The following is a 16,049-nucleotide window of genomic DNA, read 5'->3' on the forward strand; positions in this document are numbered from 1 at the left end:
ATGTTTGATTATGTCCAAATGCTTGCAGACTGGCTGGATTTCCTCCCTAGGGAGTTGTTCATATTTAAATTCATTTCAACAGAGAGGGAAAAAGTTTTCGAGAAGGGAATATGGAAGTCTAGGCATTTACAGGGCTTATGACCTGTCATTGGCTGGTTTAAGTGGCCACTTTCCGGATGAATCTCACCCACGTGATAAAGGTTTCAGCTCTTTCACTTCACAAAAGTCAACAGATGGAAGAGTTGAGGAAATGTGGATGTTCAAACATGGGCAGAATGGTGAATGTTACACAGTGTGTAAAGTGGCCACTTAAACCAGCCAATGACAGGTCATAAGCCCTGTAAATGCCTAGACTTCCATATTCCCTTCTCGAAAACTTTTTCCCTCTCTGTTGAAATGAATTTAAATATGAACAACTCCCTAGGGAGGAAATCCAGCCAGTCTGCAAGCATTTGGACATAATCAAACATTGTCAAATTACTAGTACTTAAACACATGCTTTTTTTCAACAAAACACACAGTTTACCTTGAAAATGGCACCTGCAATGGTAGCCAAAACTTAGGAACAAATCCAACACACGCGGTATCACCCAAAAAAGAAATATGTTGATAACAGTGACCGTGAAAACCTTCGCATCTTTAAAACTTATGTTATACATCGGTATAAACTATAAATGGTATAATATAATAACCGCGTAAAAGCATTAAATACGAAATTGCTGATTTGCGAAAATAAAGCTTAATGCATGGAGTTTCCAGGTTCAATTCCCGATGAGATCAATATATTATCATATTTTTGCAAACCTGGGTATTCTGTGCTATATTCATCAATATCAACCTCTTGGCCTGTTATGATGCAATTCTTTTTTTAAAAAATAAAATCAGAACTATTTATGAAATACATTTTTGGAAATAGTACTCTAGACTTTTTCCATTAGAGCCTTGATTATACATTAAAATTAATTTTAAAAATTTTGCACAACTCCATTCAATTTTTAAAAAAAAGAGAATAATAACATTTCTTAAAACTAAATATGTATGATGAACTAGATCAACTTAATATAAATTATTGATTAAATCCCAATAATGAACTATTTTAATAATGTTTTATTACATATTTTTAATCTATGTTTTTTACAATCAACGTAAAAATAATTGCTGTGCGTATTCACATCCCTTAATATTTTTATAACAAATTACAGAAATTTGAACTCACAAACAAAATGCAATAATTTCAGGGGTTTGTGATAATATAATGACAGAAAAAACATTGTAAAATTAAATAAATTTGAAGATGTTCTGTGTATTTAAAAGGCTTATAAATGCATAATTTTACATAAGCTATAGGAAACGATAACTCAATATAAACATATGAATAAAAAACTGTTCAGTTTACTGAAAAATTGGGTGAATCTGGTCTGTACGGATAATTGTAAATTTGTCTACATCTTCTTCATTACATTCTTAACTTTTCAGGATAAGAGAAAGATATGTGGATAGAATTTATGAATACGGCAAAACTTCTAGTACAAATACAGTTTCAATTCAAAGTATCTTAAGGCTGTAGTCTGGTAAAACGAATGCAAAATTAGGAAATCATACGATTTTGCCATTTTAAAACGAATGTTTTTTTTTAATCGCGCAATAATAAAAAAATATAAATTAGATAAAAACAATGTTTTTTAAAGGTATTTCTGTTAAAAATATACTTTAAAGTTTTATGTAACTAAAATATAATTACTTTTAGACCGGCAGATTACGCCATTTCAAATTTAGACTCAACATAGGTATCTGGGATCTCAATAAAGATTAAGTATTGAACTAAAATTTGTTGTAATAATTTGAAGATAATAAATTGAACATGAAAGTAGCTGCCACCAAATTTAAATTTGTTTTTGAAAATAAATAAAAGCAATTTAAATCACGTACATTTTTGTGACATTTTCCTTTATTTCTAATTAAAATTATGCCTTCGATAATACTTTAAAAAAATAAAATTTATTGAAATACTTAAGTTGAAACCTTTTTTTATAGAATTGTATTATCTTTTTTTGAAAACAGAAGATACATAATTCTGATTGTAATATTCAATTTAAAACAATATCTTATTGACTTTTTTATGACTTTCAGACCAGGATTACCGAAAACAAGAAGGGCTGGTCTCAAAGTGAATACAATTCTATAAAAATAGGTTTCAACTAAATTATTTCGATATTTTATTTTTTTTATAATTACCGAAGGCATAATTTTAAGTAGAAATAAAGGAAAATGTCACAATAATATATGTGATTTAAAATGCATGTATGCAATGCAAATGTATTTCTTTTCAAAAACAAAAAAATAAAATTTGGCCGCGGCCACTTTCATGTTTAATCTTCAAATTATTATAACAAATTTTAGTTCAATACATAGTCTTTATTGAGATCCCAGATACCTAAGTTTAGTCTAAATTTGAAATGGCGTAATCTGCCGGTCTAAAAGTAATTATATTTTAGTTACATAAAACTTTAAAGTATATTTTTAACAGAAATACCTTTAAAAAATATTGTTTTTATCTAATTTATTTGTTTTTATTTTTTTGTTATTGCGCGATAGAAAAAAAACATTCGTTTTAAAATGGCAAAATCGTATGATTTCCTAATTTTGCGTTCGTTTTACCAGACTAAAGCCTTAAAGATGCCCGTTTTAATAGAAGTGCTTAATTGGCAATAACACTAAAGGCAATGAAATCAAGAAGTTTAATAAATTGTTACCTCAAATAAAAAATTTTAACAATGGACTTTTATCGGGAAATATCTACAATGAACATCAGTAGTGACAAATAACTGTATTCCACCAACAAAAATGCTTAATAATCCAAGCAATTAATAATAATAAATTGACAATCCAGTAACAAATCAAACAATATTTTTTTCTCAGCAGTACCTTAAACTAAAGTAATACTTTATATGTGATGAATTGATTGTGGTTTGATAAAGCTGTTTACACAAAGTCGCCAAAACTATAATAGTCAAGGATGTTCACATTTGAAGTTAAATTAATTTTACATTCGGATTATTAACAATCAGTGGTGGAATTCATTATATTATTGATTTAGATAAAAACATGAACATAAATGAAGATGAAAGTTATTTTTTAATTAATTAATTACACTTATCAACAATCTCTTAAAAGCTTTAGATAGTTGGGTTTCATGGTTGCTTTCATAGTGTCGTCTAGCTCTGACATTCTGTGTTGTTTCATATGGCTCTTCATGTTTCCTCTCTGTGCATACCCCCTTTTACAAATGGGACATTTGAATGGAGTTTCACCAGTATGAAGCCTCATGTGCTCCTTGAGATAATCATCGTGGAAGAAAGCGGAGTCACACATAGTACACACACTCGGACGCTCACCTGAAACAAATTGATTTTATTTCTTAATTACGTCAAGGATAAAAACCTTTTTTTCAATAAAATGGTTAAGTAAAATTAAAGACTACTGTCTACTACTAAGTCCTGCTGAAATGCAAGCATGTCATTTGTCTGCAGATTCTCATTCTAATTCTCCAATCTAATAAAAATATAACCTATGTTGAACAATCATAAAAAATTCATATTAGTATACAAATATAACAAACGTCACTAATGTATAAACATATCGATTGTAAAAGACCAAATAACTGATGTGCCATAAAGTAAATTTTACAGAAGTGTCAATTCACGATATTTTAAATGAAAAATTAGCATATTTTTTTATATAAGAAATTCCAAAGGCAGATCTGATGTTATATAAAACTATTGAGGATAAATATTTTAAAAAAGGATTTGAATGTAAACATAAACGACAATATGTAAAATTAGGTCCAGTTTCGTGTGATATTAATCTGTTGATTTTATGAACATTGTATAATGTTCATAAAATCACGCGTTTACATAAAAAACCCTCTTGTATAAGAGGGTTTTTTATGTAAACGCCTAAATTTACGTACAATATCGATAAGAAGTTTAGAAAATTTAAGTGGATATTCAGAATATTTAAAAAAATAATTTATAAAACTTACCAGTGTGCACAGATCGTATATGGATCTCCACAGACTTTTGAGTTCTATATTTCTGGGTACAGAAAGTGCAGTGCTTCCAAACTTGAATTCCGGAATGTATTTTCATATGTTGCCGGAGTCCAGAAATAAAGGCATATTGCTTGCCACACTCATTACAAATAAACTCTCTCCGTGTGCTGTGACACCTTTTCAAATGTCGTTCCATATAATGGTGGTGTTTGAAAATCTTCTTGCAACTTGGATCCTTACACTTAACAGTGGTAGGTGTCGTATCCAGGTGTTTGATCATAATATGATATTTCAAATGATACCTAGAAGTGAATATTTGCCCGCACGTGTCACAGAGGTTGATAGTTGATTTTTCTTTCTTGGATAATTTACGGCGATTTTTTTTTGTGCGTTTAAGCTCGTCTCTTTCCTTCATAAGCTTGGGTAATTCTTCCAGTTCCTTCTTGGTCTCTTCGGAAATTTCTTCCGCGAAATCTTTAAACCTAAGAAGATAAAAAAATTCAAAACACTAAATATATTTATGATGATTATTATTATTTATATTTATAATAATAGGTGAAGGTGAAGGTATTTATTTTTATTTATGACAAAATACAAGGTTTTTAAACTTTACATATTACATTTTATTACATATTTTATTAGTACGAAATATTCCCAATCAGCAAAAGTGCTGGTATGAGGGGAATGGTAATGGTAATGGTTAATTAACAATACAACAATTTCTTCATCTCTTACATGTTTTTAGTAAAAGATTTAACGCCTAACGAGGTACAACCTGTTTTATGACAGACATTTTTTTGTGTAGAGCAAAAATAAAAATAGCATGCTAGTGAATTTATTATACAAATTACACTATTTAATTATTATTTTTAATTATTTATTTTAACCTTAGAGTAATAACCTAATAGAGTCGCCTATACAGAGAAAAACCAATCTATGATTATTGACCACGAAGTTAGCTACAGATTACAGCGGACCGTAGGTGCGCGGTTTGAGAATTGCAAGCAGAAACCGAAACCGCCCATTACACATTTAATGGTTAAACTAAAAACCAAAAAAAAATGGAACGGTCTTGTTCTATGCAATAGAGTTCAAGGGCTTATCTAGAAAACTATTACTATAAGGTTTCAACAGATTTTCTGAATTTTCTCTACACTTAACCATTTTCTAAATAAATTTATTCAATTGAATCCGGGTCATGGTTTTTACAATGTTAGGTTAAAGACGTAGTTTTCTTTTTATGTTCATTACCATCATCATTCCCTTTCCACATCTAATAGTGCATAGAGCGCTGCATTGGTACACCAATTGCGGCGTATTTTGATCATTTTTACTATCTGAAAGTAAGATGATCAGTCTAGTGCTTCGGTAAGAACACTTTTTTAAATTGCAAAAAACTATAAGGAAATCATTTTTTATTACTCTCATTTTTCAATAACATGCTTAATTTATTTTTAACTTTATTTTATGTATTATATTATTTATTGGATTGTGTGTAGGTATTTCATTTGGATATCATAATTATTTCTAAAGTTTAATTGTAATGGTTCTATGTAAATATGGGGTTATACGCTAATTTTAATTTTAACTTTAAGATCAATTTTAAATTTAAAAATATATAAACATACCTCCAATCTCTGCCATTCCAAATACATGTTCCCTCCAAAAGTGATGTTGCAATTCTGTTGGAGACATTTTTATTCTTTGAAATTATTATATTGGGCAAAGGTGTGTCTTTTCTTACTCGCAGGGTTCTTTTTTCGGCCACTTTCCATTTCTTTTTCTTTTTGTTAAGTTTCTTTTTGTGAACTTTCACTTCTTCTTTTACTTTTTCAGGAGGGAAAACTTTCAGATCATCGCTTGAATCGAAATTCTTTACATCTTCTTCGGATAAATAAGCGCCGGTGAATAAATCATCTACCGGATATGCGTAGTCTTCTTCTTCCGTCTTCACGATGTCTTTTTCTACATAATTCCGTAACTTATGATCTGAATTTTCACATTTTTGTTTAAATTCGAAAGCTGTGTTAAGCATACTATAACACACTGGACAAATATTGTTAGGAAAACCATCTTCCTTGCAGATCTAAAAAAAGGAATACATCTATGTTTCAATTTAGGCTTCGCGGTCGATATATCATAATTTTAATACCCATTACAGATAACGATCTGGGGACTACAAGTATTCTAAAATATGTTAACATGTTCATTTTACGACATTTAGAGTGGGTTTACCTGCACAGTAGAACAAGCCATAATTTTTATATATAAATGAACTTCTTCTTCGTCATCAAACAGAGATAAATTAGCGCCCTCTTCTAAACAAACTCGGCAAATATTCTTATATGTAAATGTTATATCCATGGTAAATAGTAAATAATAGTCAGTGACTCCATTAAAATGTAAATATTAGTTAATTTGACAGATGGAACATTTTATTCTAACCTCAAATATTTGACAGTAACCAAACATCAATTCTGAATAGCACTAAACAGCATTATTACAATGGACTACAAGTACCTACACACAGAGTATGGAGATATTTTTTTTTGTAAAAAGGCGTTAGATAGTTTTGAACAAGATACTGAACGCCACTCTTCACTTATTCTTTTACGTGTACCTGGTAAAATTTTTGACGGTTCTAATTTTACCTAAAAATAATACATTTTACCAATTTTTATAGGGTCGTTTTCGTAAGTAATTACTTCAAGGCCGCTGTACATTTTACTTTTTTGAAAAACCGTATATCTATAGGCTAACTTTTAATCATTATTTACATACAGACTAATGCATTGTTAATAAAAATACAAACCACAAGTTTTTTTTTATGAATAGCAATTCCGCTTCACAAAGTCGAACTTCTGGGGGGTAGGCGTTTCAAGCAATGATTGTTTATTATTACGACATCATCTAAATTATTCTGTAGCGTTTGTTATTTTTTTTATTTTCTGTTGTATTATTATTGTTCACGCTTTACAACATATTTATATGTTTTATTTTTAGAATAGGTCCCATGATGAGTTTTTCATCTTGAATGTGAAAACATATTATGTAAATACTTAAAATATAGTGGTCTCCGGCAAATATCAAACCAGAGCACTGCTGGGTTACTGGTCACAAGCACTAATAATGACGCATTTAAACAGCAGAAGTCATGTTTTATTTATACATTACTGAGCTACCCGCTTCATAGCAGCCTGCATAAAAACGCCAAATTACTGGCAGGGTTGGAAAAGTGTGCCGGATTATTATTATAGGTGGAGTAATGATTATTATATGGACAATGATGATTATTTTATCCTATAGTATTAAAAGGGCCTCTCTAGTAAATTATTACTCTGAGTGTTGCACTGTCTCCTATTATTTATTTTATACAATAATGTCACAATTGAATGATATTTATTTTTAATTAATAATATGTTGTATTATATATTCAGCAAAATTTCATTATTTTATAGAATTTACCGCACGTTGTATAAAATGATAAGATCCGCATTGCCGCTATAGACACAGTAGACCCCGGCCTATAGGTCCAAACCTCCAGGGGGGTCTCTGGAGTACCTACATATATCTTTGTTTTTTATTTTATTTTTAAATTCATTGCAAAAAAATAATATACATACTTAAAAACAGGGAATCTATATAAAACCCATTAATGTAAAATGAAAACGGAGGGTTCTCTGTTTAAGATAGTCTCCATCTAACACGGCACAAAGTAATGTAAGAAAAGTTTGTTTTTTGCCCAGTCACCAAAAGAAGGCCCTCGACTCCTAGAGTCCTGGGGGCCCTGAATCTCGTTACGCAGCATTGGACACAATCAATTACATAAGAAACTATAAAGCACAATGTTAAGTTTAATGAATTCACAGCATATCCCTTACCAATAATTCCCGTGTGTTTTCAATTGAATCACTTGATGCTTTGCTAATGAAACTCATACATATTTTTAAAGGATATGGATTAGCACAAAAATAAAACAATAGTTAACTGAAGTTTCATTTATTTGAACTCACATTCTATAACAATTATTTATCCATTACTGGCGTAAATATTCAACTTTATATAACTATGGGCTACTCTTAAGTTATGAAAGAAAATAGATATTATTATATACAAAACCTGTCAAATAAGTAATTCCATTTTTACAATACTGATAGTGTTTATTTAATAAACAGCGGAACTCTTTTTCTTCCTACAATAAAAGGATAACTTTTGAGCCAGGCATTGTTTTAAGGACTTTTTAAATTTTCGCAATAAATTTACAAGCTTAATCACACAAAACGTCAAATTATTTTAATTTTATTAAAATAAGGAATGTATACATACAATACCAAAAGAGGGAAGACCAAAAAATTAATTTGAATTTTTTAATATATAAATGAATACATTGAATAAAATTCAATGAAAATATAGTTTCTGATGTTGTAAATAAAAAGCTTCAGTGTTCATTCAACACATCACACAGAATACAATGCATACTATACAAATGGCTTAAATTTAATAAGCAAGCTTAAAAATGGGTAAATGTAAGCTAGCAGACCATTATAAAAACTGTGGTGCAATCGATTTATCTTTTTTAACAATATTTAACCTTTTTTTCTTATACAATTTTTTCAAATATCCAACTGACTGAGATACTTTAAAAATAAGTACGGCTAAGTCAAATTATTTGGACCAATGACAGCAAAATAAGCCACAAAAATAATGGTAAACTTACCATATATGATTATAGATCATACTTAGGATTTGAAAAATCATTGGTTTTCAAGTAAATATATATAATTGTTTTACAAACCAGCTGAAATCATAAATCAGCCACAAATTTAATGCACGGTCCAATGACTCTGTTGGATGTCTTACTTTTAAAATATTGTCATAAAATTTTATTTTTAATACTCTAGATACATTTATATTTGTGAAATAATTATAATTATTATGTACAATGAAAATTACGCAGTGACAAAAAATACACATAACCACATTCTGATAACATTGAAATGAAGTACATGCGTATAAATACATACATTAATATGCACATCTTAATCTATCAACACCTCCAACAAATGTAATACAATAACTAAGGAAGTTTAATGCTTTTGTTTTGAAATTAATTACTGCAATATTTAACTCAGGCAAAATAAATTTTTAATTTCCATTAAGTTTGCTCTACAAAATCTGCAGAATTTTTAAAACCGGCATTTACCATTGGCGAACTACTTCATGAATTACGAAGATACAGGTGTGTGATTATTACATATTTTAGAGAAATTTCACCATACAGTTAAATATACGTATTGTTATTATGAGCACAAAAAAATAAATAATTAGAATTTCTGGTGGCACTAAACTTCCTAATGACAGCTTCTCATGGTATCTGATGATTTAATTGCATGTTTCGCTGAATGAAAAAGAATTAGAACAGAAGATCTTCATCTCCCTCATCCAACAAGTTAGCAACATCGCGGACATCTTCCCCTTCAGCGAGCAGCGCTGCAACACGCTGTAATTGAAGAATATATGCTTTAAAACAACAGAGGAGAAAAAAACAATAAACACATAATTTTTAAAAAGTATGAATTTATCTCAGAGTAATAATTCTCTAGAGAAGCCGTTTAGCTCTATTGCGGAGAACAAAAACTTTTAGTTTGATGAACAACAAACGTATAACGGACTGTTTTGGTTTGTGCTTGCAATTCTCGACCCCAGTACCTACGGCCCATTGTATTGAAGTAAGCTGTAGCTAACGGTGGTTAATAATCATATATTGGTTTTTCTCCATATGGGTGACTCTATTAGCCATAGGTGTGTTATTACTCTATGGAATTTATGGACTTTCCAATAACTTTCCTTAATGCAACACTACATTATTAATTATAATACAGAATACCAAAATCTATGCTCAACTCGATGAACAAGATTGCCAGCGGCCTCCGTGGTGTAGTGGTCAAGACGCTTCACTCACACACGGAAGTTTCCTGGTTCGATACCCAGTGAGGACACAAAAAATTCAATGTGATTTTTCTCAAGCCCGGGTGATCTGTGTTGTAATTCACAACTGTAATTGTGTCTCCTGGCCTGTTGTGCAAAAAAAAAAAAAAAAGAAAAAAAAAAAAGTAAGTTGTATCATCACTATGCTAAGTATTAAAATACACTGGAACCACGTTTCGCACAGTTTTGAAATAACACGGTTTAAAAATTAAATTCAAAAACTTTTTGAACATTAATAATCTAACAATGCATAATAATAATATACTACTCGTTATTGGAATGCCCTACATCACTCTTTTACTTACTCGGGGTATAACATAATACGATAGTGAATAATCTTTGTTATAAACACAAAGTCTTTATTATGATTTTTTAAAGTATGCATTTTGATGTCATGTTATATTTAAGAAAAAAATTAAGGTAAAATAAATATCAACAAATTACAACTGTGACAGAGAACATTTTAGAGAAGGAAATATGGCAGCCCGGGCATTTACAGGGCTCATGATCTGTCATTGAATGGTTTAAGTGGTCACTTTATATACTGTGTAAAATTCACTGTTTTGCCTATGTTTAAACATACATATTTTTCAATTCTTCCATCTGCTGATTTTAGTGAAGTTACAATAAATAATAAACAATTTACTTTTTTTTTAAAATCCTGAATTGATTTTTATACAAGGAAACCTAACCTACACAGCACTGTATTTTATTTTAAATATACTTTTTTTACACGGTATTGTGTGGAACATATCCCCGGTGTAAAAAGAGTTCTAACATACTAAAAATTATGCGTTATATACGCCTAACGAATGGGACTTTTTTTCTGACGATTTACCCTTTACATTCCTGTACAAAGATTATTGTACCTACATAACATCTGTCTAACCTAACCTAACCTATACAGCACTGTATTTTATTTTAAATATACTTTTTTTACACAGTACTGTGTGGAACATATCCCCGGTGTAAAAAGAGTTCTAACATACTAAAAATTATGCGTTATATATGCCTAACGAACGGGACTTTTTTTCTGACGATTTACCCTTTACATTTCTGTACAAAGATTATTTTACCTACATAACATCTGTCCACTTGTACGATTAATGATTTTAATTTTACTAAATAAAGAATCAATACAATAAATAAATACAATGATCTTTATAAACCGGGTTGTGATCCTGTGGCTAGTGTTGTGGACTCAGAATAGAGGTTCAAGGTTCAAACCCCCCACTCTACCACAACTTAATTCCCCATTTCTCATGGTGAATTATTTACAATTAGCTGAAAATGGTCCCGAAAATTGGAATATTTGGGTAAATCATATGAATACAAATATTTATTTTCTTTAAAAAAAAAAACATTCAGATAATTTTTGAAATATATATAACATCAAACTTTGGATTCACACATTCTGAAAACAAACGTATACGCTGAACACATATTCTAAGATCTGTTAAACTTATTATTTTTAAATTGATAATTAATCGTACTGTTTGGTAGTATGAAACAATTAATGAGAGTAAGATTGGTGAGTGTGACATCTTTTTACAATACTCACTGCTTCTTCCTTCTTTCGAGAAATTCGCTTCTTATCTTGAATCTTCTTCAGGCGATAAAATTCTTCTCTTTCCAATTCATCCAACTCAGAAATGATGTAAGCCAAAGTGCGCTCAATACGAGGAATAATAACTAGAAAAAAATCATTACAAAATGTCACAATATAAATGTAATTCTGTAAACATCAACTCATACAAGTGAATTTGCTTTTTGATAAACTAATTGACTCCAAATTTGAAATAAATTTCTTAGTAGCATCTACATTCTACATGTTATAAAATAATGGACACAGGAACAATTTACAAGTATGTAACTACAATTATTTTTTTTACATACAATGATTTAAAATAAAATAATTATTATAAATTTCATAAGCTTATTAATAGTTTGTATATTTATTTACCCATGTTATTTAAAGTACATATTTACATGACATTGTTTTTTATGTTTATGTCCCTACATTCTTGAAATAAAATCTGCATTATGCCAGGACAAATTAATTATTTTTTTATCAATTAAAAAATTTACTTTTCTGTTAATACTATAAGGACATATAAAACTGGCCAAGTCAGAATTCTTGATTATTGGGAATCAAGATTGAAGTTTTTACAAAGACACAAACTCATAGTTTTGCTATTTATTAGGCAGGCGCTGTGGCGCAGTTGGTTAGACGATCAACTGTGTGAAACTGGCGTAGCGAGTTCGATTCTCGCCAGTTGCAAGAAAAAAATGCAAGAAAGATTATTTTCTCAGTTGGTCTGTGTGTTGTGGTGTATTTTTCATAACCTCCTCCTTATTCCATCTTTCTCACCTGCTGACAAGCCTGTAAATACAGGCTTAGTGATAGGGAAAGATCACTTTTTTTTACATTTATTAAGTGATAAAGATCTATGAAATACTCTTCAGTGAAAAATATTTTTTTGTGCTATTTATTAGTAGCATATAAAATACTTTTAAATTTGTAATTTTGAATTCCCGTAAAAATGGTGATTCCATTGGCCATGCCCCTGATACGTCACAATTCATGTTTATTTGTTCGTGGCGATAGAAATTTTTGTAGAACAATATCACGAATCCTGACATCACAACAACCAAGGCCAAACACGTCATGTTTTTCTACAAACATATTTTGAATGAATTTAATTTTTACATTTATGTATGAAAACATTTCTTCACCATATTCATATTGATTTTGAAAATGCAATTAATTATTCTAAATCCATTTCATAAATTTTTATCGATATTCGTAGTATGTTATTTATCCCTATTAGCAATTAATTGTGTTCGTATGGAAGTGTTTTAATTTTGTCAACATTTCATGAAGCAGATGTTCATATACTGACTTAATAAATATATGATTATCAATTTTGTAAAAAAACCTTTGAGATACAATTGGACTTGGTATTTTTGTTCAGTAGAAGATACCGTCGGCAATAAATCTTCATAAAAAAATCTCAAAATTGCAAAATTTTACTTAGCCACTTTTCGCTGTATGCTCGCATGAGAATATTTTTTTAATTGAAATCAAATACATAATGATCTATGATAAAAAAATAATACAAGAATATAGTTTAGAGCCGGGTTGTGGTCCCGTGGCTAGTTTTGCTGACTCACGGATCCCATTTTCTAATAGTGAGTTATTTACAACTCGTTGAAAATGGAAGCAAAATTGAAATGTTTGGATAAATCATAAGAATGCAAATATAACTTTTTTTTAAAAAGTGGAATTATTCATTTTAATTGCGACGAAGAGCTTATGTATTTTACATTTTCTGAAATAAAATACTGTTTTGCATATTTTTTCTTCTATTTGTCAAGGATACAGTAAAATTGTGTTTCTGAAACTGGCTGTAAAACTGGTGTAACTACTTATTTAAAACAGATTTTTAAAAGATATGAAAAGGGCTGACCCTGAGTCAACGGGACAAACAGCCAGGAGGAAGACCAAAATTATGAAACGATAAATTATTAAAATAGGGTATCACAAAGAGAACACATTCAATATTTGTACTGCTAATGCCGATTTCTACATAAAGAAAATAAAACAAACACTACTATTTATACATATATATATACGTGTATGATTCATATAATTAATTGTAGTGCTTTCACACTTATAGATTACGCAGACAGGGTATAGTGTAAGCTTATAACCGAGTTGCACAGTTATAAGCTTAGACTAACAAACACTACTATGCACTTAATTTAAAATTGGAAAATAAAAAGAACTAACCGTGCTCAATCGCATTAACACGTCGATTTGTAATCTTGATAACATCGTCCAGTGTAACGAATGATGTCTGCAGAGATGCCAACTCAACAAGGAGCTTCACTGCACTTTGGAAATTCTTCTTCAGTTTCAGAATTTGCTGACCGCCTTTGGCAAGACCAGCAAACTCGTATGTGTCTGTACCATCGGTGTATGATTCGAACACTGGCAGAGTTACACCTAAAGAAAAAAAGATGTGGTAAGTCCTCGTGGTGAATTGGCACAATACTATTAGTTTTTAACAAACTTGTTCGCTGTTCAAGCTGTAAGATTTTGGAACAATTTACCATGAATGACACTCAACAATCAACATGTGTTAACAAGAAATGTCAAAAATGTCACTAACTTTCCTGAGACCTTCCATCGTTCAGTCATCACTACGTTTCTCTTCCCTGTCGTTTATTTACAGCTCTCACTATAACCCTCTTCTGGCACTCGTTTTCTGTTATGATTTGTATTATGTTACTCACAACATATTTACATTTCTTTTACCTTATTATTGATAACCATAAATGTTTTTTATCCTTTCTAAATTATTTTTATTTTGTAGAAATTATTATTTTGGAATAAATTATTATTATTCTTTATTATAGGCAGGCCTTGGTGATGCGCCTATATCTCGTGTACTGCTTTTTGTCTGTATAATTGGCGACTGCGATTAGAGCTGTCGATCCAGTCATGGACTCTGAATAGCTGCCAGTCAAGAACTAGCTTTGTAAAAGTTATCAAAGAATGTCTTACAGAAGGGATATGTCTATAGATATGAGTGCACGTTCCTGTTTGTGGGCCTTATTTGTACAAAAATTGCACTATAGTTTTTAACTCTTCTAGAGAGATCTCTGCAGCGTTGCCAACCCTACCAATTTTTTCTTAGATCTACCGATTTTAGGAGAAATCTACCGATCTATCGAATTTTATTGTAATTCTACCGATTTATAATCAAAGAACAACATTTTTATGGTTTACTCATCCCCAATACAGGCAGCAATCCCCTTATAAATGAATAAACAGAATACTCACTTTTTTCTGTTTGCTCAGAAAGTGACTTTTCTGTCATCTGTTTATTATTATGAAAACTACTTATCCATCGGTCGTACATAATGCATATGTTGATTGATTAGTATTTAGTATTGGTAAATGGTGATTACCGGTTATTTTCAAAGTAGTGAATTATGGGTAAACTGTAAACGCAATGATGTGCAGTTAGGTTTTATTTGTTTTCTTACCAGCTACATTATCCTTTTTTGTTCGAATTTTGATTTGCGCTTTAGTAACATTTTGGAGAACTATTTGGTTGATGTCTCCAGAGGCAAATTTGGCTTCTGCTAAAGAGAATGCCGCTTCTTTCATCACTTCTCCCATTAACGTTTTGGTCTGGAATTAGAATGATACAATAATTTTAATCTAGGAGCAGACACTGCAAATGGTTCAAAATTTCGTTTGATGTACTGTTTCAACTACATTGTTATTCCTACCTCAATGATTTTACCCAAAATCATCCTGAATCGCATTTGAAGGGCATCTGCCTTCTTTTTGAGCAATCCATGACCTTTTTGCGCGCCTGCCAAACGACTCTTCATTAACATTTGAGCCCTAAAAAGGAAAATATTTAACAATGATCATAATCCAAAAAATGACACTCCCTCGTATTGATTCACAAACAATACTAAAATTGAGTCCTTTCGCCTATTTTTTTTAAACAACTAGTACGGATCATTCCAAAATAAAAACACTTTCAATATCAAATAAAACTTACCCTCGAGAGGGGAAAATGGGAAGCCTATCTTTACCAGACATGATTAAGAAAACAAGAGGTAGCCAAAAGTCAGCTGACACTTCGTCTGCTCGCCTTGTGATTTTTTACTTCGCTTGAGTGGTATGATTGCAAATATGTAGCAACATTAAGATCAAAAAATATACGTGGAATTTACTTGTTTTACAATATTCATTTCACTAAAATATCATTTTCTTTATTTCGAGTTCTCAAATTTAGTTAATTAGACATTTACCAACGAAAATATCGGATTTTCTAATATAATAAGTACTTGACTAATATTTTGTTTTAGATTTACAATTCTTCTATTTGCTACATTTACAAAATTTTCAGATGACAGGGACACCAACAATATAATGATTTTTTTCTAAATATGACATTATTGAGATTTCATTTGTTTTATTGGT

At 30.3% G+C, this 16,049-nt stretch overlaps 2 protein-coding genes across 2 annotated transcripts; both read right to left on the bottom strand.

Annotated features, from left to right (window-relative positions):
* Positions 1–2,559: 2,559 nt before the first annotated feature.
* Positions 2,560–6,521, bottom strand: LOC148277500 (uncharacterized). The gene is made up of 4 exons (XM_088232817.1): positions 6,287–6,521; positions 5,680–6,137; positions 4,043–4,533; positions 2,560–3,395 (listed from the first exon to the last, which is right to left on the bottom strand). The coding sequence occupies exons 1-4, from the start codon at positions 6,413–6,415 to the stop codon at positions 3,157–3,159; spliced, it is 1,317 nt and encodes a 438-aa protein (XP_088088943.1). The 5' UTR covers positions 6,416–6,521; the 3' UTR covers positions 2,560–3,156.
* Positions 6,522–8,034: 1,513 nt separating this feature from the next.
* LOC148277501 (V-type proton ATPase subunit D) lies at positions 8,035–15,973 on the bottom strand. The gene is made up of 6 exons (XM_088232815.1): positions 15,625–15,973; positions 15,344–15,461; positions 15,095–15,242; positions 13,833–14,048; positions 11,601–11,731; positions 8,035–9,551 (listed from the first exon to the last, which is right to left on the bottom strand). Exons 1-6 carry the CDS (start codon positions 15,663–15,665, stop codon positions 9,465–9,467), a joined length of 741 nt encoding a protein of 246 aa, XP_088088941.1. The 5' UTR covers positions 15,666–15,973; the 3' UTR covers positions 8,035–9,464.
* Between the last annotated feature and the right edge of the window lie 76 nt (positions 15,974–16,049).

This window comes from Micrasema longulum, unplaced genomic scaffold (assembly GCF_059751315.1).
Source record: "Micrasema longulum isolate JH-2025_06_02 unplaced genomic scaffold, ASM5975131v1 h1tg001021l, whole genome shotgun sequence".
Lineage (NCBI taxonomy): Eukaryota > Metazoa > Arthropoda > Insecta > Trichoptera > Brachycentridae > Micrasema > Micrasema longulum.

What these genes read in the sequence shown, in the direction of transcription:
- LOC148277500 (XM_088232817.1), bottom strand. Translation starts at nt 6,415, where the DNA reads ATGGATATAACATTTACATATAAGAATATTTGCCGAGTTTGTTTAGAA. An exon ending in TGGCTTGTTCTACTGTGCAG is followed by an intron (nt 6,138 to 6,286) that starts GTAAACCCACTC and finishes TCCTTTTTTTAG; the next exon opens with ATCTGCAAGGAAGATGGTTT. An exon ending in TGGAATGGCAGAGATTGGAG is followed by an intron (nt 4,534 to 5,679) that starts GTATGTTTATAT and finishes TTATCTTCTTAG; the next exon opens with GTTTAAAGATTTCGCGGAAG.
- LOC148277501 (XM_088232815.1), bottom strand. Translation starts at nt 15,665, where the DNA reads ATGTCTGGTAAAGATAGGCTTCCCATTTTCCCCTCTCGAGG. An exon ending in CCCATTTTCCCCTCTCGAGG is followed by an intron (nt 15,462 to 15,624) that starts GTAAGTTTTATT and finishes TTTCCTTTTTAG; the next exon opens with GGCTCAAATGTTAATGAAGA. An exon ending in CTCGAAAGAAGGAAGAAGCA is followed by an intron (nt 9,552 to 11,600) that starts GTGAGTATTGTA and finishes CTTCAATTACAG; the next exon opens with CGTGTTGCAGCGCTGCTCGC.